At 39.3% G+C, this 27,814-nt stretch overlaps 2 protein-coding genes across 6 annotated transcripts in view; one reads left to right on the forward strand and one right to left on the reverse strand.

The window, feature by feature from the left end:
* The first annotated feature begins 2,404 nt into the window (after positions 1 to 2,404).
* Positions 2,405 to 26,432, forward strand: rfx2 (regulatory factor X, 2 (influences HLA class II expression)). 5 transcript variants are annotated; one of them, XM_028816201.2, is made up of 18 exons: positions 2,405 to 2,566; positions 11,792 to 11,897; positions 12,136 to 12,225; positions 13,280 to 13,359; positions 13,442 to 13,709; positions 14,810 to 14,884; positions 15,436 to 15,617; positions 15,813 to 15,932; positions 16,051 to 16,172; positions 16,263 to 16,381; positions 16,986 to 17,098; positions 17,611 to 17,762; positions 19,000 to 19,097; positions 19,242 to 19,391; positions 19,603 to 19,811; positions 22,654 to 22,807; positions 23,018 to 23,060; positions 23,629 to 26,432. In XM_028816201.2, exons 2-18 carry the CDS (start codon positions 11,793 to 11,795, stop codon positions 23,754 to 23,756), a joined length of 2,208 nt encoding a protein of 735 aa, XP_028672034.2. In that variant the 5' UTR covers positions 2,405 to 2,566; position 11,792; the 3' UTR covers positions 23,757 to 26,432. The 5 variants fall into 5 exon arrangements, with proteins under 5 accessions (XP_028672034.2, XP_028672036.2, XP_051790611.1 ...); XM_051934650.1 differs by lacking the exon at positions 2,405 to 2,566 and adding an exon at positions 10,559 to 10,689; XM_028816203.2 differs by lacking the exon at positions 12,136 to 12,225.
* fcho1 (FCH and mu domain containing endocytic adaptor 1) overlaps positions 26,250 to 27,814 on the reverse strand; it is a 112,653-nt gene continuing 111,088 nt past the window's right edge. Inside the window, exon 29 of the mRNA XM_051934682.1 lies at positions 26,250 to 26,858. Coding sequence (XP_051790642.1) covers positions 26,830 to 26,858 — 29 coding nt within the window. The 3' untranslated portion in view covers positions 26,250 to 26,829. The remainder of the gene's footprint in view (positions 26,859 to 27,814) is intronic.

Consider the following 27,814-nt stretch of genomic DNA (forward strand, 5'->3'; position numbering starts at 1 on the left):
AATAAGAGTAAACAACTCCAGTCAGATTTAGTCTCCATTATTATATGCAGATGTTTGCTCTTTTTTGTGAGGTCACATTTTTAGAAAGACTTAGTGATGATCTAAGAGCAGAAATACTATATCCTATCCAATTTAAAAAAGTACCTCATGTGATTCTTAAAAATACAGATTGGAACATGAAGCTATGTTACCTTGCTTACATACTTCCAACTCTTGAAAAAACTTACATATTTGCTTGAGGGACTGTAACACATATTACAGTATTTGACAGTTATGATAAAATAGAAGACCCAAAGAAGAAAATTAAACTTTAGATACAAAGAAATGAAAAAAAAACTTTGTTAATAACTTCAAACCTTAGCTGACCAAATCATTGAGGCAGGAAATAGAAATAGAAATAAAGACTACAATTTTTGACCAAAAAACCTAAGACCTATCATTTACAAAATATCATTAGTTAAATGTGAAGACTTTTTCCAAAAGTTAGGACTTAAGAGAATATCTGGATCCATTAATTCTTAATAAACAAATAATGATGGGGTGGGCGGCACGGTGGCGCAGTGGGTAGCGCTGCTGCCTCGCAGTAGGGAGATCTGGGGACCTGGGTTCGATTCCCGGGTCCTCCCTGCGTGGAGTTTGCATGTTCTCCCCGTGTCTGCGTGGGTTTCCTCCGGGCGCTCCGGTTTCCTCCCACAGTCCAAAGACATGCAGGTTAGGTGGATTGGAGATTCTAAATTGGCCCTAGTGTGTGCTTGGTGTGTGGGTGTGTTTGTGTGTGTCCTGCGGTGGGTTGGCACCCTGCCCAGGATTGTTTCCTGCCTTGTGCCCTGTGTTGGCTGGGATTGGCTCCAGCAGACCCCCGTGACCCTGTGTTCGGATTCAGTGGGTTGGAAAATGGATGGATGGATGATGGGGTGGAGTGGTGGCTCTGAGGCTAAGGATCTGTGCTGGTATCTAGAAGGTTGCCAGGTCGATTCCCTGTCACTGCCAAAAGAGATCCTACTCTGCTGGGCTCTAGAGCAAAACCCTTAACCTGTAATTGCTACAGGGGCGCTGTACAATGGCTGACCCTATGCTCTGACCCCAAGGGGTATGTGAAAACTAACAAATTCCATCCATCCATTTTCCAGCCCGCTTAATCCAAACACAGGGTCACGGGGGTCTGCTGGAGCTAACCCCAGCCAACACTGGGCACAAGGAAGGAACCAATCCCGGGCAGGGTGCCAACCCACCACAGGACACACACATCCACACACCAAGCACTATTTAGAATCACCAATCCACCTAACCTGCATGTCTTTGGACTGTGGGAGGAAACCCATGCAGACACGGGGAGAACATGCCAACTCCACACAGGGAGGACCCAGGAAGTGAACCCGGGTCTCCTAACTGCGAGGCAGTAGCGCTACCACTGCGCCACCATGCCGCCCTCTAACAAATTCCTAATACAAGCAATTGTATAAGGCAAAATAAAGAACAAAAAAAAAAAAAAACTATATGCGCATTATTTATAAATATTGTCTTGATTAAAATAGACTTTTCATATAACTGATTATTTTGTAATTTTCTTCATCTTTTAAATTTTCTTAAGGATTCCACATATCAGTTTTGGTATAGGCCACCACAGTCCCAAAAAGTTTCAGGTTATCCTATAATGTTAATAATTTGAACTGTAATTCCAAATATCAGCGAGTTTACTAGGCATGTTTGTGATGTTCTCGGCAAACTTGACTAAATAGCGCACCTGGTGCTGTTCTATTCGTGTTGGGCCCTGTGCATTGGATGCTGCTGCCTGCTCTATAAATAATTACATGGAGATAACGCGTACTATTTCAATTATACCATTTGTGACATCTACCATAATGTTACAATGACATGCAGTAAGGCTTTTGTTGGATTTATTTTTTTTATTCTATACATGGTAACTTCTGAAAATAATTAAACATGTTGTCATAGCTGGTTATAAATGCGTGTGATTTAACTAAATAAATACCCTCGTTATTGACTAAGCATTTTTCTTACTGTTTAAAGCGGCACTCCCTCTCCACTAATCTGAACAGTACCTGCAACGTAACCGTACTTAAAACGCATACCGCTTTACAAATAACCTGTATTTTTGTTCTGACACAAATCTTTTTGTGCTGATAATATAGTGCCTTTATTTGCAGCTCCACATAACAAATCTGCCACAGCAGGAAGTAGCACAACCCAGGTATCACCCCATCCCGCACTCAAGATGGCGCCGTCTGCTTCCCGCCGTGGTGCGCGGACCGGAAGTCAGTAAGAGCGCGAGAGTGCCCGGCGCCTCAAATGAGGCGGGAGCCGGGGCGGGGTAGGCGTAGTAACAAGGGGGTGCGTGGGCGTGGCTACTCGGCCTCCCTTGTTTTTCGCCGTTGATGACGTATAGAGGAGATGGTAGCAACAGTTGCCTCGAGACCCTCGCACGCCATAGTGACTGTAGTCGTGGAGACAGTTACTTACCAACGGGAGCGACACGCAGCAACAGCAGCCGCCGCCGCGACGCGAGAGAGGAGCTGCAGCGAAGCCACACGCGCACACGGCGAAGGTGAATCTTTCGGTACCGGAGAGCGCGGGGCGTCGAGTGCGCGGGAGAAGCACAAAGCAGCCGGCTAGGCTCTTGCCGTCTAACCGGCCGACGCGAGGACTAGCAGACTCGCGCCGGGCGCACAAAAGGAGAGGGGCAGCCGCAGCCACTGCCGCGCGCGCCCGATTGTGTGTGTGAGAGAGAGAAGGAGAGGGAGGGAGCGCCTCGAGCTAGCCGGGTGATGGGGTGGCTTTCACTTCCCCCTCCCCCACGTGAACCGAGCGGTGCCCGGTCTTGTCTCGATCGTGAAGACCGCGACGACCGGGACACTGGAAGACCGGGAAGCTCGACGCAAACAAAGTTTCCGTGAAACTTCAGGCAAGTGGTGCCGGTGTTTTTTCTTCTGATTGGAGGTGGTGTTCGTTTTTGAACACGTAACCCCCTCCCCCACTTGTGTGTATGTGTCATATATTTGTAAACGATTTATGCACATATACGTGATTATCCAGTAGTTACAGAAAATAATGGATGTTTATTGTAGTACGTCGGTCGGCTGAGCAGTGGTATGTCAAACCTTACCTCAGTGGCTTGTCAAAACGGGAAGTGTTCAGAGGACATGGAGAGGCGCTATATTGGGAAGAGACTTTGGTAGTTAACGTCAGACATTGTGTGTGTTAGAAGAACCGTGGAATTCACTGAGAGAAGCTTTACTTGTGATCAAAACTGGAAGCTGCTGTGAGTTGTACGAGCACGTGTTTGACAGGCGCTATATTAAGTATGAGATTACACTCTTTGTGATGATTGCAATATTTACCCTGCGAAGAACTGGCAGTCGGAGGGATTGCTATTTCGTGCAGAAATTAAATCTCACCGTTAGACCTTTATGAATGCCTAAAACCTAATAGTAAACCATCTGGTAGGCAGGTGCATACAGAGTACAGGGTGTTATACAAACGATGTATGTGTTAATGGGATGTCATTCTTTTTTTTTGTTTTTTTTATTTGTTTTCTTAATGGGGTCTACACAATAAATTTTGTGTCATTTTGATGAAATCAGTTAATTCAAAGAGGACAATTGGTAGGAGAAAAGACACAACAGTAGGAGGCAGGTGTTGCTTGGAGGCAGAACGTATTGGAGAGATCGTTTCATAGTGAGACACAAGCCTTTAAAAAGGAACAAGTGATAAAAGGTTGCTGTTGAAGTTATGATCTTCGAATTGTGCAACGTTAAACCAGTAATTTAACGAGGGTTGTTTTTGGCAGACTATTTTTCCAAACCCATAGTTGTTGTGAGATCTGATACAAATTTGAGATCCAGGAGGTCAAAGTGTGACACACTATACACCAAAAGTACTGTAAAAACCCCTGTTATATGTTTTGTACAAACCTTTAATCCATATTGGAAGTATTACTGCAGAACTCAGTTTATTACTAAGAATGTTGCAGTTTATTACTAAGAATATTGCATGCTAATTGGGTCTTTTTAGTCACTACATACAGGGGACTTTGTTGGTGGCTGAGAGGGTTATTACTGAATACAGGACAGATTTTGGGTCTCTAGTTCAATTTGTAAGGAGGTTTGTATACAGGAAGAATTGTTTTTTGGTACAGAGATTCTTACTGTGAAATGTGACTTGTACCTCTCTGGATGTGATATAAGTAAGTTACAACTTGAGCTGATCTTGCATTAGAAGTGCAATATACTTTACTAAAGATGTCTTGAGCAGAATAACGTGTATAAAAATAATGTGTTAATTGATGACATCAGTTGGTCGAAAACACTGAGTATGCAAATTCATGAATTCATGAAATTCATGAATGAGCATTATTTTGGACGTTATGTCAATAAAGTTTCTTATCAGTGTACTACTTGTTTCAGTAATCTTAATAGTATGTGCCAGATTCACTGCATCTGCTAGGTACATCCTTTTCATAACATAACTTTTGGTTTTATTTCAATGCCTTTTTGTTGTATCCTTTATTTCTCACAAAGGTCTACCATTTACTATAGCACAGTAGAATATTACTTGAGTAGATGTTCTTGAGTAGGACTGTATTACAACTTCATGCTCACATTCAAACTGGTTCCCCACATTTTGCTGAGCCTTCTGAGCAATCTGAGTTTGTTTCAATTGTGTTTGGTTCTTGTCCTGTATCCAGAGCAGCTGGAATACGCTCTGGTCCCTCCGTGACCCTGAATTAGGTACAAGTCGGTGGAAGGATGATGAAAACCTTTTTAACAGTTGAGAAGTATATGGCAATCTACATCCTTATTTATGTTGTGTTCTTACTTAAAATGTACATCTACAGTGTTTTATAAGATGTAGCATGCTGCTCTCAATTACATTTTAAACAAAGGATGCTATCACCTGTTTTTATGCAAACTATTTTCCATCTGTCAGCCAGGATGCAAATTTACAGGCTCACGTATGTTAGTTTTCCTGAGCTCCTTAAATAAACAAACCTTATCCTCTTTTCAAAGTCACATCTCCAATTAGGACTGGCGCAGGTGTGCTACCAACACTCAGGGGGTTAATTAGCACTTGTTGCTTTTCTCAAAAGACAAAGGCGACTAGTCTTAATTTTTTGGACTTCATCGTCACTTGGTTTGAATCAGGAGCACACATCTACTAAAGTTTATAGCGTCAGCGACTCTCCAAACTTATGGTCATCTTTGTACACAAAGTCAGGGCAATAGGCCCGCAGGTTAGCACGTCAAGCCTTGTTGTATTACATTATCACATTCCTATTTTCTTTCTTTCTGGGAAATTATTGTCAACATGGTTGTCATGGAGATGCACACAAGTTTACTTAAAAAAAAAAAATATCAACAAATACACCATTCTGTCATCTTTATTAATTCACTGACTCGAAGAAAACCCTGGATCCTTAAGAGAGCTTGTTCCATTGCAGCATTGTATAGGCTGAGAGGAACCATGAAGAGCGGATTAGCTCTTCCCAAAAAAGTAAGGGGATCCCAGCATGCTAGTGACAGGGGCCTGTGCTGACAGGCCTTAAGTGGGGAGCCAAGTTGAGAATTTAATTTTCTTTTAAATCACTGTGGGTCGAACATATCAGGCAATTAGCAGAAAACTTCCCCTTGCAATGTCGATGCAAACATTATGCTGCCCAGTATGAATGCATTGTATGTTTTTATTTGTGCACTTATAGGAATATTCATTTATAAATGTGAAACCATTATAAATTGTTTATAACTACAGTATTCACTGATAAATTTTATAGGGGATAGAAACAACTGTTGTTTTCATTACCATGAAGTGCCTCTCTAAGCTATCCCGAGGGCTGGGAGAGAGTGTAGTGTCTAGTTTGTCACTTTTATTTAGTTATTAACATTTTGTAGTTGGTCAGAACTTAGACAGGGGAACTATACAACTGTGGTACACTGTAAAGTGTTTTTTTTCTCTCTGATATCCTTAGGGAAGCACTTTTTCTTGTAGATCAACAGTAGGGCATAAACAAAGTTGTTTGAGTGTTGAGTTCTTAAAGGATATATGGAGTTGTCATTATTCACGTCCCTACTATCTGTACTTTGAATATGTAACACTTGGGGAACATTTTGAATTGTTAGTTTTTAGGCATGGCATATCTTCCTCTTAAGCCTTATCATATACCTGTGTATCTACATTAAATTTAGATTATTGAACTCATGCACTCACTTCTTTTCAGACATAGTCCCTTCAGATTTTTATGTTGTTGAATATTGCATTCTGTCACTTAATATTTTTGAGGGTTTTGCTGGAATGACCCTATAATTAATAGACATTTAATAATAAAATAACAATATTTAATGGCACAAATGTACATAAAATATATGAAGCTTAATTCAGGAGTGCATTTCTCTTTGGCACTCAGTTTTAGCACATGAACAGCAATATATGTAGCCGACTCTTTAATACAGTGTAATGTAAAGCCTTCATATCAATGAGAAGATCTTGCAAAATTTGCTAGGGATGGTATCAGTGGTTTTTAAAATGCACAGCCAACAGCTAGAAGATATTTAAAAAAATCAGTTGTTCTTTATTGCCCTGGTATTTGCCTGTGTTGTCAAACAAAGCCTTTGCTGATAAGAAATGAGTACTATAGCAAGACAACAGGTTTGAAAAAAATTGTGTCTGGTGTAGAGTTTGTGATGTTGTCATTTTGCACTACTATTTGTACACCTGAATTATTTGAACCCTCCTCACTGTGTACATTCTGAAGAGTGTGTGACTTGTCTTTTGCAGTTTTCAGTGTTTGGGTCAACCATGCTTTTCCCTCCCATCATAGCTGCTTCTGTGATCAGTTGGTGCTTACCCAGCTTCAACCTCATTTGAAATAACATGTTATTTCAATGTTTCTATAAGGCAACATTTAAATTTATGTTCTATTTATTTATTTATTTATTTATTTTTCTGATAGGAGCTGCTAAGGCGAACTTTTCTAGTATAGACATTGATGTAGGTAGGTCAGGTGACATGAAGAGATTGTTTTTCAGTTCCTGTTTTTTATGAGATTTGGTTTGTTTATTTGATTGTAAGTAAGAAAGAACCTAAAGAACATTATGATGATATACATTATTGATGTATCTTTAATATATGAGGGAGAAAGTGTACATCATTAATAAGCATGTCTTAAAAATTGGTAAACTAAAATGTGTAAAACTGGCCATGGATCCAAACGTCTTTTGATTAAAATAAACTTTTTAAGACTAGCTACATTTCATACATATTTACCTTACTTGGTTCTCTAAGCTTGCTCTCATTTATAGATGGTTAAGTATTGGCTTAGTTGTGTAACTTTCAGGGTAGGTGGGCATCTACATCATGATGGATTTTTTAATGTCTGTTATGCAACTTACCTTAGTGGCCTTTGTGGTGTCATATATGTTTCAAGTATGCTAGCAATTGAGATTTCATGTACATCATGTGTGTTTCATTGATTTTAAAAATTAACCCATTAGACATACATTTTTGGTTTATCAAAACAAACACACATATGTGGTTTGAAGTTCACACTGATTATAGTGAACATTTAGCTGTATTTTTTCTTACTCTATACAGTTGCCATCTCCACCAGCTGTCCTCATGCCTTAACCTATGTGAGCAGAAGAGACCCAACATTCTTGAAGCTCAGCTTCATTAAAACTACCTGCTGGTGTGAAGTGGTCCTTTAGTATAGTCAAATAAACATAATTAAGCATGTAGGTTAAATCCTGGGGCGGGGGACTTGGGTTTGGTGGCTGGTATCCACTGTTTTTCCTTGCACTAATAGGTAATGCTATTTGAAATTAGTACTTCTGCTTCAAAGATGCCTAATATTTACAAGGGGTTAGTACAGTGCCTAAGCAGATTCATTGACAGTTGGATATAAAAAAGTGTCTGTTTCAATCAACTACACATCTCTCAGTTTGCCCAAGTATTTATCCTCTATGATGTAAGTATATAATGACTCCTTCTGTCTAAGGAGCATATTTACAAATACAATCAAACTTTTCGCAAGGAAATAAGCCAATTTTGGTGTATAAATGTGTTCAGTGTATAGTATAGTTTTCTGTGTATATATTACACAGAATTTACTCATTGTGTTTTTGATGATCCTTGTGTTTTATTAGGAACCATTTTTATTCAGTTTATATGTATGTACAGTAATTCCTTCTTATAAATATAATTACAGTCTAATCATATGTTAAGTTGAGTGTTTTTTCCAATGTACAGACACAAGCTCCTCCAATATATACAACGCACACACATTATTTATTATAAAATGCATATAGTGCATTTTACAGTGGGTATTGGTATGCAGATATTAAATGTGTGTGACCTTGATATAAAGGCAACCACTATTTACATACATTTCCAACACTCTAGTGGGATTGCATACTTGATATTTCTTTGACCTTGGTTTAAGGTTTGTGTGTATATTTCACATGTGTCTTCACCTTTTACAGAAGCATCGTAGGGCTGATCACCTCCTTTCAACCAAACAAAACAGCTTCCCTGTAATTTATTTTGGGTTATGGTGCTACAGTATTTGGTTTTTCGACAGTCTGTTATAAGTAATGGAGTGCTGATGAAATATGTTTAAGATTTTGTTGTTAACTGTCTTATTTCAAGATGTTTTGGTTATTTTACTCAGTTGATATTTCTGTCTCTGTTACTTTTGTTTTCTTTTTTTCTTTTAAGACTTCTTATGCTCATTCATTCAGTTTTTTTTTTCTCTATTTTCTTTCCTTGCATTTTTTGCCACATTTTCTGTCCTTTGTTGAATATCTCTCTTGATGGCACCTCTGTCTTACTGGTAATATTTTCTGGGTGCCTGAAATTAATAGCTTACATATTTATTGTTGTAGTTTCTGCTTAATGTGAGATAGACGGATCAGCCGGGAACGCATTGTTTGGTTTGGGAAGTATTCTGCTTGTCGCTTAGCAACAGGCGCCTGGAAACGGGAGTGGACTGCGTCTCCCTTAGCAACTGTTGTTACTCAGCAAACAATGTGAGCCAGTGCAAACAAGAGCCAGGACCTGGGGGGGCTGCTTTTAATTGAACATCTGTATATGTTTTTCTGTCATTCTTGGCTTAGGCGGCCAAGGAATAGGCAGTTATCACAAAGTGATTCTCCGGGAGCTTGCAGGTACCCCTTACCCATATGTATGCCTCTGAAGGAATATCACACACGTGTATATGTGAGTGAGTTTAAGAGCTGAATGCATATTGCTACGATGTCTTGGTCTGCCACACACCAATATAAACACTTCTGACTTTATTATATTCAGTTTTAATTATATTTTTTCCACTTTTCCCCCAAAACCTGTATTGAGAAGTTTTAGGTGAAATATAAGTTCTATTGGGAAAATTGTGATCTTAGCTTAATGGTGAAATAGCTTGTGTATGTACAGCATGTGCAGGTGTCTATCAGTATGTTTGTATATATGTAGCCTTGTATTTATTTATTGGATAGGCAATACTAACAGAACATTTTGTTTTTAATTCCACGTGGTGTTTCTGTGTGTGCATGTAATGTGCCTGTTCATTCACAAACATGTTAGAAAGTTATAATTGTTCATTTGTGTATATTTTTTACCTTTTTTTCATCATATGACATACCTGTATGTGTGAACATGTTCCATCATTCAACTTTTCAAAGCTTTGCTGCTTGGACACATGTGTGCTGTTGAATGAGCAGTGAAACATAATCTTAAAAGTGAAGGTTAAAATACAATACAACTCCTATGCTTGTTTTAGCTAAGTTCCCAAATGGGCTGCACTTGTCTCTTATGTGACCTGTTTTTTCCAGATAGTCTTGTCAGTGTCATCTGCTCATCTTGATAGACAGTAATATTTAATTTCTTTAGAAGAAGACATTTTAATTTATTTACGTTTTTGGGGAACTTGCAGAATAATGTAGGACAGTGGATCGTAGTTTTCCTGGGTATGCGAACATGCACATGTGCTCTTGCTCTAATTGTTGCTTCACAATCCAGTTCTGGCCTACTCCCATTGGGTCTCACTTTTCCTCTGGCACAGTTTTGCTCCGCACCCTGTCTGCCAGCATTTTGTTATTACGCAACAAGTGTTTGTAAATCTAAGCTGCACGTCTGACTTTGACAAGATTTACTTAGCTTGAGCAAAGTATACGTCATGCTCACACTTGTATAATATGACTTAGCTTGCATTCAGACTTAAACATTCGTCTTCTGCTTTTACCTGGGTAACCCCATACAAAGTGGTAGGGTTTGAAAAACCCATCTTTTTGTATCTACTATACATGTTGGCACATGCTGCAGATTTTGTTGTGCATTTTATTTCCCTTCTTTTTCTTTACTAAAGAAGTGGGTTCTGCACCCGTTAGTGGCAAGCTTTTTAATGAGGTCTGTGTCTTGTGTAACCCCCAAGGAAAAGCAGGAGCAAGGAATTGGAGGCTCCACCCTCATGTGGGCTTGTAAAGTTTCCCTTACCCACGCTTTAAAAATAAAGCTGTAGAGGGGTGCAGTGCGTTGTCGCTATGGTGCTCTCTCCATAGCAACAACCAAACGTTTACGGAGCAGCCAGGAATTTCCTTTTACCAGCTGGATTTTGCAAATGGGGTTTGAGCAGCCGAAGCTTCTACTGGGGATGGAATATTGTCCTGCCAGGAAGTGTGTAATGTAAGAGCAGAGAGACACCTTCTCTCCCTCCTTTTATGCTTGACCTGTATTGTACCTTTATGACCCATTTTTACATTTTCTCTCTATATAATTTTTTATTTCTTCTTTTAGAACTGCATATCATATTGTATTATGTAGCTAATTTAATTCCACACTTTAGAGCCTTTTGTATTCAAAACAGTGAAAGTGAAAAATGACTGATTCACACAGCTGCTTCAGGGCATGCCTTCTTAGTCTTAGTGTCAGACTCTGAAATGATTTGGCATTGTAGGGACATGACCAAAGAGGACAAATGAATACTTGCCACTTTCATAGGTAACAGGAGAGGCAGCTTATATTTTTTTTCCTCAAAACTATTCTTAAAACTTTTATGGTGTCCACATGCTGTTGTTTGTTACTTATCTTGATTATATTATAAGAAACATTGATAATAACAACATAAATAATGACTTGAATATCCTCTCTCCACTGTTTCCAGTATTTCTCCTATTTTTGCAGCAGTTGTACACATGCTGCTTTGCATTAATTTTCATTTATGTCAGATAAACTTGGTGACAATATATTTATATTCTTTTTTTATTAATTTCCATTTGATGTTCTAATTATAATTTTTAAACCATGTTTAAAAACTAGTTGTTTTCATTTTATTACTTAACATCATTCTCAAAAGTATTACAGTTTTAATTAGGGTGCAATAAATGTTAGATTAAAAGTACCCATATGGATACTGCTTTATTTGATCTTATCAGTGTTGTTTCTGAATTTTCTGTGGCCTACAGTTTTAATATTTTTTCCTATATTTTGATTTTACATCCTACCAATTTTTCATTCTACCACATTTAATGAAAAAGTGCAAAGTTGATAAGTCTTATGTATTTCATATAAACCTTATATTAACACATCTCTGCTGTTATGTATGCTAAATTCATTCTTGGAATCATCACTTGTTTTGTAAGAGAGTGTAGCATTATGTACAATGAGAGAGGCAAAACCGCATAACAAAAAAATGGAAAGCTTTACATTTTTGTGGAGTGTCATATTTTGTCACTCATGTGATGAAGAGATCACTGTTATATTCTAATACTATCATTTTTATTTTTAGTATGCAGAATTCAGAAGGTGGATCCGATGCAGCAGCAACTGTGGCCCTAAGGACTTCCACGTCTGCTCAAGCCCCAGTTGTTCAGCCTGTACCAGCCACTCAACAGGTATGTTTGTGAAAGATTTACAGCTGTTTTCTCAGGATTATTAAAATTTGATGTGAGCAGGTACTTTTCCTAACCTTGCCAGGAAACTTTGCCTGCAGCGTGCGATTTTGTGACTTAGATTTCCCTCAGCCCAGAATAAAATTTGTGGTCAGCCTTGCAGTAATGCCAGCTCTTGTGAGCACCTGGTCCCCCTGCGACTGGGCTATTTTCATCCGAGGTACACCTGTTTTTTTCACAGTGGGCTGTGCTGCAGACAATAGGCTCCAACAAGAAGGGAGGACAGGTTGAAGTGCTTTCTGTACCCAGCATGCAACAGGTCCCCCAGCAGGTGAGGCTGAAGCACGAAGAGTCTGGACATTCACTGCCACCCCTTGCTGGGGTTATCCTGTTCCCTAAACAGCTAGATGACCGCATCCATAATTCTGTTACTTTTCTTAGATTTTTGTTAAACTACAGTTCACATCTGTTTATCAACTTAAATCCTACTAAAGAAATTGAAATTTTCTGTTCATTATGACAGTCATACCTGTGTTGTTCCATGAATTTTCTCTAATGTTAATATCATATCTGAACGTAATTCAGAGCTCTGCTGGTGCCTTAATTGTACTGTACAACTATCATTCAGTTTATATACACGATTTCCCTTTACATGAACCATGCAGAGACTTGACTGGCACCCCTTGTTTGTATTTCCCATTGTAGACCTTGAGATAGACAAGAAAGCTGCCTAAACACAATTAAGACATTATAGTGGATTTCTGCTGGTAACTCAGTTCAATGTAAATGCCTTCATGAAGGCATAGTTTCATTTTCACAGTCCCAACATTTTTTTCTCTTATGACTTACATGTTTTATTATAATGTCATAGATAATATTCAATTAGTGTCTCTGTGATTCCCTTTAGTATTTATTGATTACTGAAGAGTCTAGAACTCTGCTTGTCTCTTTTTTTTAACTGACAGATCATCTTCAGTACTTTGCAGTTTCCTCAGGAAAACATCACATTCCCTCTATCATCTGTTGTTTCTTTACACCTGGAAGTCCAGAACATGACCTTTGTCTATGCTGCTGTTCAGTTACTGTCCATTCACAGGTGGCCTAGTAGTATGTAAACTTCCTTTAAAGGCTTATTGTGTGATTTGGAAGCTTTTAAATCCAAGTTTATATAGACCAGGCCACTTGGACACCAGGTGAGCCAGCTAGCATGATGGTACAGCACCTTTGTTTAGTGGTGTCCTGTTGGATAGAAGTGTAGTTTTTGTTATTGTTCACATTTTTTTCAGATACTGTAAGTCAAACCATATGGAAGCTCTACAGATTCCAAACCCATTGCTGGACATCATGTCCAAGTATGCTAATGTGAACCAATTTTATCATTTAAGGTTCAGCAAGTCCAACATGTGTACCCGTCACAGGTCCAGTATGTTGAAGGTGGCGAGGCAGTCTACACCAATGGAACTATGTGAGTGTTCACGTGCCTCTTTTGTCACTGAGGGCTCAGTTTTTTATGTATTGTAACCAATTTCCCCATTTTTCCATCTTAGCCGTACAGCTTACACCTACACCCCAGACACCCAGCTTTATGGACAGAGCAGTGGCGCCCCTTACTTTGATACACAGGCTAGCAGTGGTCAGGTGACAACAGTAGTCTCGTCAGCAAGCGGCGTTCAACCACACGGCATGGTAGGCATCACCATGGATGTGGGAGGCAGCCAAATCATCTCAAGCACCGGCACCTACCTCATTCATGGGAATAGTATGGATGGGAACCGACACCATGCATCTCACACGTCACGTTCTTCATCAGCTATGGTATGTGTCAGTTTTCATGTTACATGTGACTTTTTATTTATTTATTTTTTTTGCAACCCATTACACTTCTGGATTGCAGTATTTTTTTCATGCATGATTTGTATTCATTTGTCTATTTAGGGACAACAGTGTTTTTTTCTTAATTAGGAAACATGGAATACCTTGTACAAGCTCTACAAGAATTCTCTGAAGCTATACCAGTTTCAGGGTTTTAATAGGAATGCCTACACAGAATTACTTATAATGTGAATATGCTGGTGTGTATGCTAAAAACCCCACAAAAGTTGTATTTTGATAAAACTGTTTTATGCTTCGTTAATACAAAGCTTTATTAATGTGAAACATATAATAGAACACATTTTATAAAAATGAAGTCATCTTACCAATTTAATATTATTGGTGGAGCGCAAGTTTATTATACTCTAAATAAAATTGAATTTTCAGAAAGTTAACTGTGGTGCTGATTTAGAGGACATATTGTTTTAATTTATATTTTCTGCGTATGATTGTGGGGAAATATTGTGAGGTGTGATTTTTGTCTTTTTTTCAATTAATACCTGGACGAAAAGCACTGTCTTCAGTAGCTGGACAAAATATGAGTTTGCACTCATTTTTCAATAGAGAATGGGTGCATTGTGTCTATCTTTTCCTCTCCCCCCCCTTCTCTCTCTTTCATTTTCTTTCTAGTATATCACATTCATCGTTGAACTTGCTCTAACTCTCTCTTTGACCTGTTTTCACTTTTTTAATCTGTCTGCTCCCCAGTTTTATTTTCTCATTAACATAACACCCCACTTCATGTACATACTACAGTTTCATTGATTTTACCACAGGTTGGTGTTTACTGCTTGCTATGGCTGATCCTTGATTCCCATGTGCTCTTCCAGCCAAGGCTCCCAGCCGGCAGCCTAACTCTTAACGCCTCTCTTCATTTGCATGCTAATTTGTGTGTGTGACACGATCTTTCACTCGCCCACCACTTTGTTCAAAAGCGCCAAAAAAGAAAATGCAGTTCTTGGCTTCCGCTAACAGTCTGATTTCCTTTTTTTTTTTTCTCTCTCTCTCTCTTCTCTCTCTCTACTGCCTGCTCTTCTTCATAGCTTGAAATGGCGATTGAAAATCTCCAAAAGTCTGAAGGGATTGCCTCTCACAAGAGTAGCCTGCTCAACAGCCATGTAAGTGAAGTGAACACAGTACCCCATCCAAACTCTTTCTCTAATTTCTGGGCAGATTCTCATACACAGACCTATAGCCAGTCTTGCTACATTCATGATGCCTGGCAATTAACTGTGCTTACTGCTTTAAGAAGGGAATATTTGGCACCTGTGCACACAAGTCCTTACCTGCTGTTCAGAATGTTTTGCTTTCTGCACCAATTTGGACTTCTCTGCTCATATCTGACTCTTTGTATTATGTGGAATGTTTGTCCCCCTGTCCTTCGAGTCTGGTGTAGTCTGTGAAGTTATGGATTGGCTTGTAACTTTCAGAATTAACTTTGTATTTTTTACATATTAGTCCATCAGGTATAAATGCTTAACCATTTTTGAAGTTAAATGTCCTTTCGCTTAGAAGTAGGATTGGGATTCTTCACTGTGATATGACAAACAGTAGGAGATGGGTGAAGGGTGAGCTGGGATAACTGGATGCATCTAGACAATGTCACTGCTTTACTTATGGGAACATATTTGCTTTTCTTTTGCATTGAAAATCTTGGTATCTCCCACAGTTGCAGTGGCTACTGGACAACTATGAGACAGCTGAAGGCGTTAGCCTGCCTCGCAGCTCCCTCTACAATCACTACTTGCGGCACTGCCAGGAGCAGAAACTGGACCCTGTTAATGCTGCTTCTTTTGGCAAGCTTATACGTTCAGTGTTCATGGGGCTGAGGACGAGACGACTTGGCACCAGGTAAGTATGTTTATAACTTGTAGCTCCTTGACCCATCTTTCAAGAAAGGTTCTGACATGTTACTAGCAATAAATCCTTCTATTACCTCGGCTGGTAGTATAATTTGGCAAGTGATGAGTGCAGTGAGTCTGTTTAGTCTATTTTGCATCACTGCTGTGACAGAAAGTGACTTGCTTGCCATTTCTTTTTCACTAGAGGCAATTCAAAATACCATTATTATGGTATTCGCCTGAAACCAGACTCTCCACTGAATCGACTGCAAGAAGATTCTCAGTACATGGCAATGAGACAGCAGCCTGTCCACCAGAAGCAGAGGTGTGTACTGAATGTGGTTTGGGTGCATTTCATGTCATATATTTTTCTCATTGCTAGAAGTAGAGGAGTATAAACGATAATCTCCAACTGTTTGTATTCCTTGTATCTCCACTCAAAGGTTTAAACCACTTCAGAAGGTGGATGGAATGGGAGATGGGCTGTCTAATAGTGCACAGCACCCTGCAGCTACCCCAGAGCAGTCAGTTGCAGCCCAAAGTCAGCATCACCAGCAGTTTATTGGTAGGAGAGCAATGTTAGTGTGTAACTTGTTTTTGCAATTAAATTCTACCAATATCCACCCTATCAAAACTGTTGCCTTTTTTCTTATAGATATGTCGCATACTTTGCCCGACTTTCCAACCCCTGCACTAAACACATCTCCTCTGCCAGATGGCATCACAATGAATGATGTGAAGAAGTTGCAGATCTTCTACAGGGAGCACTGTGAGGTAGGACTGAAATGGTTGAGATTCTTCTTCTTCTTTTTTTTTTTTATGAGCGTTTAACTCTTGAGTTCTTAGGCTTGACCAAGTTCAGGTGCAAGTTCAGTTTAGAGACACTTATTCAGGTTTCAAACTTTCTGGGATATGTATGTTTTCACACCAGTCTCCGAGTAGTTGCTGAAATGAGATATACATGACTTGCCTCTGAAGCGCGTGAGGTAGGAACCGCGCTGGATTTAATCCTGGCACTTGTGCACTGTGAGATTACTCTGTTACTGTAAACACTGTCTCCATGGCAACTACGCTAGGAAGTAGAACTTGTGTGTGTGAGTGAAGATGAGAGGGGCACTGGCAGCAAGAAGTAGTTGCTGCCGTTGTAGCTCATATTGGGTTAAGTAATACAGTAAACCTGGCCCAGCCCATCTGCATAGTCGCTGACATTTTGTATCTTTGGCATGGCAGTTTTTGTGAGATAACCAGTAATACAAGAGGCTAACGTGTGTTGTATTGAGAATACTCATTGACAACTGTGATTTTATGGTCCATAATATGTATGTTTATGAGATGACAAGCCACACACTCATTGAGGAGACCCTCTTTATTTCTTCAGGCCACACTAGATGTTGTCATGAATCTCCAGTTCCACTATATTGAGAAGCTGTGGCAGACGTTTTGGTACTCAACGGGACCATCTAATGAGGGAGCTACTCAGGTGCCACCAAGGTGAGCCCAGCATGCCCAAAAGAGGTGAACAAATTGGAAAAGACTTAATTGTGGTGAATGTCACCGATTTGTATTTTCAATTTGCTGAAGAAGTCAGTATAAAAATGGATACCGAGTGACAGAAAACAGCTTCAATAAGGCTGTTAATCAGGAACAGTAAAGTAGCTGCTTCCTTTATTGTCAAAGGCAGCAGTGTTGTATCATTTGCATAGCTGAAAATTTCTGGTAGAAAACGGAGAAAGCATCCAAAGACACACTTAACGATGTTTTGGGTAGGTGGCAGCGCTGTGTTATTTACATAATAGTGTCTCCAATAAAAAAGCTCACTTCTGATCCCCTCCACTTGTGTGACAGTGTCTCTTTAACAGTGGCAGAAGTGGATTACTTATACAATACTGCTCCCTACTGGTAGAAGAATGCTTTGCAAGCTGTGCACAGTCGACTGGCTGTATAAGAAGGCAGAGTTTCCATTTGACAAGTTTTAATTTAAAATCTCACTGTTGTGCCTTCAGTGACGAGGAGACCGACAGCATGATTCCCAGAGAGAAGCTGATCTCCTTGTGCAAGTATGAACCTATTAAGGTGTGGATGCGAAACTGTGACCACATCCTGTACCAGGCTTTGGTGGAGATTCTCATTCCAGATGTCTTAAGGCCTGTACCAAGTAAGCCCTAAATGAAAATTAATGGGATTATGACTCTGCTACTTTTATTTTACATTTGTTAATCTCTCTGTGTCATCTGTTACTCATGAACTTTGCCAGTGTTTGTTTTTTATTTTTTTTTTTATTTTAAATAATTCTTGTGGTTGCCATTCAAAACTAAATGTGAGTTAAGATGTCATTAAAGCTAGGAAAAGATATATGATGCAAGTGAATGGCTTTTGTATTTATTATTTCATTTTTTGCCACTTTTACATTGATTATTTTGCTTGTGCAGCAATGGAACTTTGGATGCCTTCTTCATTATACCTTATTTTCTATCTATTTCTCTCCCTGAACATGTGAAAGATGCCAGTCACTGCACTTAATTAATCTTACCTGAAGCCATGGGGTAAAACATTGATCCAGGGGATTAGATTTAGTGCTGTATATCATACTGTTGTCACTTCAGTGACCTGTATTTCGTTAAATGACCTGTATTTCGTTAAAATAATTCTGTCAGTAAATTGCATTGGATAAACCTGGCCTAAATGAATCAATGTCTATACAGATATGCTAATCGGAGCCGAAAGTAAAGTTGTCATTTTTTTGTGTTTATTTAAATGTAATATTTGTCAACCCTTGTATGAAAATAAGTGATCAAACCATACAGCATACTGTAGTATACAAGAATATACAAGAGATGTGTTTACATGCTATTATGTATTTATGACCACATGCAATATGGTATAATTAGAACTATGAAAGACAACAGTCTTTAGTATAAGGAATAGAACAGGGAGAAAGGTGTATTAACAAAGGTCCTACACACACCAAATTGAAAGTTCATTATGATGTATTTTTAGTTAATCACACAGTCTGTGTACAGTTTCACCTCTTTTGTCTAATGTTTAACTACTTTTGTTATTTTATGTATGCTATGTGAATCTTGGTGTGTGCATACTGGGGATCCTTTATTGTTCTCCCATTGAGCTGATAACATTTTAATTTCTGAAGTGAGAAGGTTAAAAACAGTCACTTGTTTCTTTATAAATATCAGTATTGTGAACTATTTGTCTTATTATCTGATTTTATCACCTGGATAGATACACTTTATACCTCTGAACTTGTTTGTACAAAAGGCGACATCTCATCACCCCTTGAAATTTATTCTTTATTTGACCCACTTTAAAATGTGATTGAAGGACGCCTTTCTTAGCTTATTTCACCAACTATTATGACTGATTATTTTCGTTTTTAGGTGCCCTCACACAGGCAATTAGAAACTTTGCAAAGAGTCTGGAAGGGTGGCTGACCGGGGCAATGAGTGACTACCCACAGGAGATTGTTCGCACAAAGGTAATTTCTTTATGGCACTTTAATTGAGAAAGAAAAGGCATGAATAAAGTTAATTCAGTGCACTGTTTGGTGTTCTGTGTGGTGGGAAGTAGGTGCAACAATGTTGGCCACATTCTATTAACAATTTTCCCTTCCTTTTTGCAGGCAGCAGTAGTAAGTGCATTTGCTCAAACACTTCGGCGCTACACATCTCTGAACCATCTTGCACAGGCTGCTCGAGCTGTGTTACAGAACACTTCACAGATCAATCAGATGCTCAGTGACCTCAATCGTGTAGACTTTGCAAATGTGCAGGTGAGTATGAGTCTCATTCCCAACAGTAGGTGAGAACTGATTAGTTAGTGGGGGACCACGGGTGTCTAGAATTGCCTTGTTGGCTAAGAAAATCTATGCAAATTAGATAAACTGTTCGTAGAAAAATCTAAAGGCAGTTAGGGGATATTTCCCTTTTGCACATGCATTAATGTGTTTGTTTATTTTCTGTGTTACTACTTTCACTTTCAAGGAACAAGCATCATGGGTGTGTCAGTGTGAGGAGGGCATGGTCCAGCGCCTTGAACAAGATTTCAAAGTGACTCTGCAGCAACAGAGCTCTCTGGACCAGTGGGCTGCCTGGCTGGACAATGTAGTCAGCAAGGTGCTCAAACCACATGAGGGTAGTCCTAGTTTTCCCAAGGCTGCGCGTCAATTCCTACTAAAGTGGTCTTTCTACAGGTAGGAACTAAACTTGGTAAATGTAGACGACTGGTTGGTTTACATGTGAGTAGGAGACGGGGAGGATCTCCATGAAAGACTTAAAATATGGCTAAAATAATAAGTTTTTGCTAACTTTAAGAGAAAAAAAATCTGTCAAGAGAGGAAAGAACTTTTAACTGAAATGTGCTATATAAATGTAAAGAATTATTAGCTTAGTATGTGAAAAGAAATACAATAAACTCATATGGAAAGTAGTGTGGTAAATTGCATGGTTCAATGCCAAAGGAGTTGTGGAAGAGAGGAGAGAAAGTATACATTGAAATGTGACTGAACATAAAGCTATTTAAATGGCAAGACGATAATATAGTGTAAATGCAAAGGTTTTACTCACGGTACCAATAGTGAAGTACTAAGCAACATGTATTTGATTGTTTATTTAAAAAAAAATTTTGAATGTATTTAAATATAAAGTCCCCTCCTCAATTAGTGGCTTCCCTGGTAAAGATGGGTTTAAAAAAAAAAAAAAACCTTTGAAAATTCCACCTTTTGGTGAATTACTGTATTCTCACACTGAAAAAATGAGAGACCTCCAACCTTTAACTGAAGCAAATTTATTCTAAGAAAAAGTAATTCCTCATCCAGGAATAGTAATTTTTTAACAAAACCACACGTTCCAGGATTATATGCATCCCTGCATTTAAAACTCTGTACCACTTCCTTTGCCAATAAAATAGAAGCATTTGTTCTGCTAAAGCATCTTATAAGACTGGAAAATATGGAGCAGGGAATTTCTCCAGATCATCCAAGATCCTAGGTCCTCTCTTATGCAGTCTTCTTCAGCTCAGCACACAGGTTTTCCATTGGTTTTGCGCCAGGGGGCTGAGATGGCCACATCAGAAGCTTGCTTTTGTGTTATTTTAACCATTTTATGTTGTTTTGGACATATGTTTTGGGTCATTTTTCTGCTGGAGTATCCAGCAACGACCCAGGTTTAGTTTCTTGGCAGAGGCAGCCAGATTTAAATTTAAATTATTCTGGTATTTCAAGTTGTCCGTGTTCCCTAACAAGGTTCCCTGGGAGTTTGGAGGAAAAACAGCCCCATAGTATTCCAGAATGTCCTCCTTACTTGATATTGGGAATCAGGTGTTTTTTGGTATAGACATCTTTCTTTTTATGCCAGTTGCCAAAAACCTCAGTTTTTGTTTGATATGACCATAGAATACAATTCCAATCAAAGTTCCAATGGAAAAATCCTTAAGTCGCTTACATTTGGGGTTAAGTGACAGAAAAGTTTTTCTGGCATGCCTTGTAAATAATCTGTTTGAATGGAGGTCGCATCTGATGGTAGTTTGGGAGACTTGGTAACCCAAACATGTTACTTGTTCTGTATTTGTCTAACTATGATCCTTGGGGATTTCTTTTTTTTTTTTTTTTTTTTACCTCTTACCATCTTATTCATTGTGCGTTAGCAGCAAAATAATCTCTGTGCCACCTCCAAAATTATACCCCAGTGAAACAGGAAGTTATGGATCACTGCTTGAAAGATTCAACACACTGTGGTCAACTTAAAAAAGTAAGATATAAGTGGAAAAAAACGCTTTAGTTACATGTTGTTTGTAAGAATTCCTAGGGGTGCCAGTAATCGTGGCTAATGTGGCTTTATGAGGGATTATTTTCTGTTACAATAAATTTAGTTCAATTAAAAGTTGATTTTCTCTTTTTTCAGTGTGAAATTATTGTAATTCAGCAAAATGTGAAGTTTCTTTTTAAACACATCTTTTGTACTCCTCTTTTTCAGGGCTGCCAATAATTGTGGAGGGGACTGTATATTAAAATGTTGGGTGCTATTGCAGTATCTTACACTAGTAGTGATGTCATAACAATGCTGTTTATTTTAATTTTTTAAACTTTAATACATATATCAGGTTGTGACAAAGATGTTTTTTCTTCTCCTTAATGAGTGCCATATTAATTAACAAATTGAAAAATGCATGTATGTGTGTGTGTGTTTTTATACATGTCACATACATAGGCAGTCTTGGAAGATGCATGTGAAAACCACACCTTTTAGTTAAATATGATCACATGAAAGCATTTGCCTTCATAAAGGCAAACCTTGGTTTCTTCCTGCACACAAAATGAAATAATCAAAACAAAGCAGAGAAGTGACCTTTGTTTTGCCAGTAATGCACACAAGAAACCCAGGGATAACTGATAATTATTGTTAAAACACATTAAACACAGTCATTAATGAAATGTCTTGTTCCCAGGCATGCTTCTCTGTGCTGTCAGAAAGCAGAAGACAAAAAATTTCACTGCCCAGTTCTTATTATATAAATTCCAGCACAGTGTACCTTTTTATATATTTCATAAATAAAACAAATGAATATACTAAATAAATGGCATATGCTAATGATCAGTAAGCCCTCCATCCATCCATTTTCCAACCCGCTGAATCCGAACACAGGGTCACGGGGGTCTGCTGGAGCCAATCCCAGCCAACACAGGGCACAAGGCAGGGAACCTGTCTTATCATTATCCAAAGTACCTTATCAAAATCGTAAAGGTTATTACTCTACCTTTGGCTGACCCTTTTATCCAAGACAACTTGTATTATCAGAACACATTACTTTGCAGGTTGTTTTTTATTTTTTACAGTTGGAGCACAGGCTGTTTAAGTTAGTTACTCAGGGTTATGTCATAAATCATAGGCAAGAGCTGAAGTAGCAACTTTGGAGATTAAAGATCAGCGCAGTAGCTCTCAAAAACGAAATTGTACAGTTTACTGAAATGCTGTGTGCAAAAAAAGTGTAAGTTGCAGAAAGGAGATGTGCAGACTGAGAGATTATTCTTGTTTCAGCTCCATGGTGATTCGAGACCTGACACTACGTAGTGCTGCCAGCTTTGGCTCCTTCCATTTGATCCGCTTGCTGTATGACGAGTACATGTTCTACTTGGTGGAGCATCGTGTGGCACAGGCAACTGGAGAGACACCCATTGCCGTAATGGGAGAGGTGAGTTGCACACCAGAGGTTACATACGTAAGGTGTCTGCACTTATGCAGGAGTGAGGGACATAAGTGGCATCTGAAGGTATTCCAGATTTATACAAGATCTGGAAGACAACTGATGAAAACTGAAACTCTGAGGGAGTTTGAGTGGGTTAGGTTGTAGTCTGATTTGTTATGCTGCAATTTTGTTTCTTTTTATTTTTTTTCTGTACAGTTCAGTGACCTCAACTCTGTGATGCCTATGCTTATGGATAAAGGTAAGATCTTTTAAAGACGCTTAATCTAGTTTTAGGCTACAATCTCATCAAACCAATCAAAACAGAGCAGAACATGAACCGACTGTGAATGGCGCACAAAACCATTCTAGGACACACATGGGTATTCAGACACATCCACACTTCCAGTATTTACACTGAGATAATACAGAATGGCTAATAACGGCAAATTAATCCAACACACAAAACATTGGAATGTGGTAAAACCAGAGTAAAACACACTGGTAAAACCCATATGTAAAAAGTATTCAGACCTTGCATAGTAACAAAGTTAGGATTCATACCAAGTATTCTAAAGCTATGAGCCAATAACCATGTTTATTTAATTCTTAAAGTGTCACCTCTATCAAAATAGCACATTATCACAACAGATTGGTCAGCAGCTCTACACTCCTTCAGGAGAATTAAACTGTGGTATTTGGCTTAAAAGGCAGTTGAAAGAATGTATTTATTCCCTGTAATTTGTTCAATGTGTGTCTTTTGTCTGTGTACTTGAAATGTAACCCATTTGCCACCCACTTCCTCATATCAGTTTCCTTTTCTCCCACAGATCCCTCCCACTTTTCGGATGACATGAGTGACATTGGAAGTGATGGTGACAGCAGTTCCCGGGGTGCTTGTGAGCCACCAGTGAAGCGTGAGCGCATTGAGTTGAACCATTCGCTACAAGAGATTTGAGGGTGGGGGTTGCTGTGCAGGTTGGACATCTAACTGGCCTCTCATGCAGACTCGCACCATGTCACCCCTGATCCGCCCTCTAATCTTCACTCTGCTATCATATGATGATTTCAGGCTGCCTTGATATGAGGTGCAGGTGGGCAGTGGTGTAGTGCAGGCAGGAAGTAGCTTGCCGGCCGTCGTCTTTTTTTTTTTTTTTTTAAATTTCTAAGGATACACTGTACATATTGACGGCCGCTGAGTGGATGATGTTATGAAAATTCCAACTTTGGGAATTGGGTTACTTTTTGTTGAATGAAGTAAAAGAATGTGAATCTGCAAGTTGATTGCTGTTATACTGTATGCTAGTGTAGCCCCTGCCCTCCTGAAGTGGCGTCCATATAGGCGTGCCATAGATTTAATGCAGTGCCTTAAGTAAGAACAATAAAAAAATAAAATAAAAGGATTAAAAAAAAAAAAGAAAAACTAGAAAAGCGTATTGTATGGAATGATTGAATTTCTTATCCCATCTTACACCGTGCCTATTCTGTCACAGTGGCTGCCGTTTGGGCTGTTATTACTGTTTTTTTTTTTTTTTTTTTCCCACCCCACTTGTACAAAACTACAATGAAAAAAAAAAAGCACCTTGACTGGACCTAAAAATCCCTCATAGTTAGGGGGTTCCTTCAGGAGAAGAGTGACAATGTGCAAGATTGGTGGTATATGATGCCAGCCATGGGAAGGCGGTTTGGCCAGGGTTTCACTTGGCAGGCACATCTGCATCTCTTGTTGACTGTGAAATGAGCTCCTAGCAACTCTGGAATGTGGTCACAAATATTACACGGCATGCCAGAAGGCTGTAATGGATACACCTGTAAATAGAGCACTGTTCTTGAAGCCAGTGAGCCTTTCCCAATCCAAAGCGTAAGATGTGTTGTGACTGAAACTTGTAGTGCTGAAGCCTTCTTCCCTAAACCAAATGCTGCTTTCTTTTAAATAATCTACTACCATGTGGACCCACAGCTGTTATGAAAATTAAAAAAACAAAAATCTGCCCCATGCAAAGGGTCCATAACGATAGATGGTAAATGGACTTATTTCATTTATATAGATGGTATGTATTTATTGCTGAGTGGATACTACCCAAGAGATTGGAGGAAAAGTGATCAATATTTACCTTAACAAGCTATCATTCCTGCCCTACCTACTGTGTGGTCACTGTCTAAGACATTGTTTCACAAATGTATCCAGACATTCTTCAGATTGCTTTAATGATGCTTGCTTTTATAGCACAACTTCTTGTTCTAGGGTTTGTTGGTGAGAAGTAATTTGTAATATTTCTATAAGCTGTCCTTTTGCTGAGAAGTAAATTCCTCCTGGAGGAAAGTTCACAGTAAGTAACTGACAATCCCCTTTAATAACAGGCTTCGTAGTCATGCTAGCTTTACAGTGAAAGTTGATGTCTTCGCCTTATCTGCAATCACTTTGACAGCTAGAGAACAAAATATGTCCTTGTTAATCAGAGCACACAGTACCTATCTAGATGATTTGAAACATAATGCATACTCTTCTCTGATGAAGAAAGCACAGTCATAAAGTTTTTCCTCTGTTTACGGACAATGTTTTAAATCCAGCAGCACATTACTCTGATTGAAGTTGATAACGATACAGATATTTTAATCTGATGTTTCCATGTGTTACCTTAATATGTTGTCCTGGTTTAACTTCTGCAGTTTCTGTTTCTTCATTTTCCTCGCCCTACTTGTTGTTGCACATGAATCTCTTCTCCTGACCTAGTGTGCTTCGGTCATAGCCATGGACAGAGCTAGAGATTGCTGCATGACAATGGTGGAGGCCCGTCCTCGTGTAAGTCCTGAGCACTGCCCAGTTAGCTGTAAGTTTTGGTTTTTTGGGGGGGGGGGAGGGGGGAATATTTAAGGGAATCCTTGTGACTGATTGGCCATGAAAGATATTCCCATGTTTGGCGGTAGAGACGGGTGCCTGTGTTTCAAGCTTATGGCAGACAATTTTTTAAAAAATTTTAGAATTGTATGTCCTTGTGGCCTTTAAGATCACTTTTGTAAAAAATAAAAAAATGCAGCTTTCTGGTTTACTTTCTATTGTATTGTATGGCTAAGTAAATTTATAAATAAATCCTAACTAGGCTGCAGCAGAAACTGGGGTGTACTGTATGTCAGCGGCTTCTACGGAAGCCACAGTTGAAAGAATCCTAATTGCTGCTACTAAGGAAATGGATCAGTGGGTAAATTATCTTGGGTGGGATGGGGTTCTGGGAGAGGGTGTGCGATGGGGGCTCCTCCATGTCATTGGTGCTCCCGTGTATGTGGCGCCGTTCAGTCAGGCCATCACAAGTCGACACACCAACTTCTGGTGACGTGATGCAATTGTTAATGTCAGTCACAAGGGTTGTTTGAATAAGATTTTTTTTTCCTTTTATAAATTTAAAAATCCTGGCTGAGGGTATTATTTTTTAATTGTAGTAGTTTGGATGTATTTTGTATTTTTGTTTTAATTTTTATTTTTTACAAAGCTGTTCTGAATCAAACCACTTTCAGCCTGGAGGACAATGAGCAGTCTTGTGGGATTTTTTTTTATTATTTGGTTTTGTTACCACCTATACAGTAAATTTGTATTTTGTACTTGTCAGAATGTCAAATAAAATGGTGTAAAAAGTCATTTTCATTTTTGTTCAAAATGTTTGTTTTTATTCCAAAACATCCACTTATAATACTGAAAAGCATTTGAGACCATCTCTTTGTAGGTTACGCGGATCCCAGACCTACAGTTCGACGCTCCCAGCTTCATTCTTGCTTTCATTTTGTAAGGCACACAAGATTCACACGGCATACGACACGTACTAAATAATTACAAAGCAACACAGAAAAACTCTAGATCTAGAGCCGAGTTCTGTTGATTAAGAAGCCATTCTCCGTCCGTCCAAAAGATTTGCTATTCTCTCTGGTGGGCAGTCACGTCCATCAAAACGGCCATTTGCCAGGTGGAAACCAAAGCTTTGTGTTGTCCCAGCACGGAGAATCGAAAGTGCGGTTTTGTGCTTCTCTGTAAACCATCATCACACTGAACATCCTGCCATATACTTTCCTATAAGAAGAGGAAGAGACCATAAGGGTTAACAGGGAACAAGTCATCCTGAAATGACACAAAAAAGTAGGGCATCCATGGAGCAGAAAGCAGTCAAAAGCATGTAAGCAGCAACACCACCAACAGCACAGATGAACCTGAAAGCACCCAACAGAGCAAACCAATCAAGCCGGCACTTCTGTTATTGAACACCTTTGTTTTTATCTCGTCTCAAAAGATGACAGGATGCGAGGCCACAAAAAGAGAAAAGGGAGAACCCAGCCTGAACAGACACAAGTGGGTTAGATTTAAGAAATCCCAAAATCCAGGTTTAGCACACCCAGGCCAGGAGGCCCCGCCCCATTGTCCTGCCGTCTCTGCTAAATCCAGTGAGTGTACACCTTGGTGATGGGAGGGAACTGGCCACAGATTATCAGCCCCCCAGCTGCACGAGTGACCTCCGGAATTGAAGACCAAAAGTGTAGGAGAGAGCCGTCAGGACCCACCATTTCTACTTGGGTCTGTGGCTTTGTGCTGGGCGTGGAACCTTGGTAGAAACCTCAAACAGAATGATGGAAGAAGTACAGTCGTGGGAAAAAGTAAGTACACCCCGTGGAAATGGTTGATTTTTTTTTTTTTTTTCAGCATTCATCAAACAGGCAAACTGTGCCCATGGGTAACTCGGGTAAACGTAAGTCCACACTTAATCTTGAAGCTGGCATTGTCCCCTTTATCAGAAATGACTTCCTGTAGGCCTTTTGCATAACTGCCCACAAGTCTCTGACATCAGCTCAGTTAAATTTTTGACCACTCCTGCATGCAGAATTCCTTCAGCTGCAAGATGTTTGTGCGTTTTCCTGTCCGTACTTCCATTTCAAATCCCCCTCCAATCAGGGCTTGGCTAGGCCAGTCCTTCATTTCGAGCTAATCTTTGGTGGATTTGCTAGTGTGCTTTAGTTAATTACCGTGTTGAAAGG

This window comes from Erpetoichthys calabaricus, chromosome 12, assembly GCF_900747795.2.
Source record: "Erpetoichthys calabaricus chromosome 12, fErpCal1.3, whole genome shotgun sequence".
Classification (NCBI taxonomy): Eukaryota; Metazoa; Chordata; class Cladistia; order Polypteriformes; family Polypteridae; genus Erpetoichthys; species Erpetoichthys calabaricus.

Coding starts and splice junctions, on each gene's coding strand:
- rfx2 (XM_051934650.1), top strand. CDS start 10,625: ATGGGGTTTGAGCAGCCGAAGCTTCTACTGGGGATGGAATATTGTCCT. Junction 13,710..14,809: donor CACGTTCTTCATCAGCTATG/GTATGTGTCAGT, acceptor TCTTCTTCATAG/CTTGAAATGGCGATTGAAAA. Junction 22,808..23,017: donor CCATTGCCGTAATGGGAGAG/GTGAGTTGCACA, acceptor TTTTCTGTACAG/TTCAGTGACCTCAACTCTGT.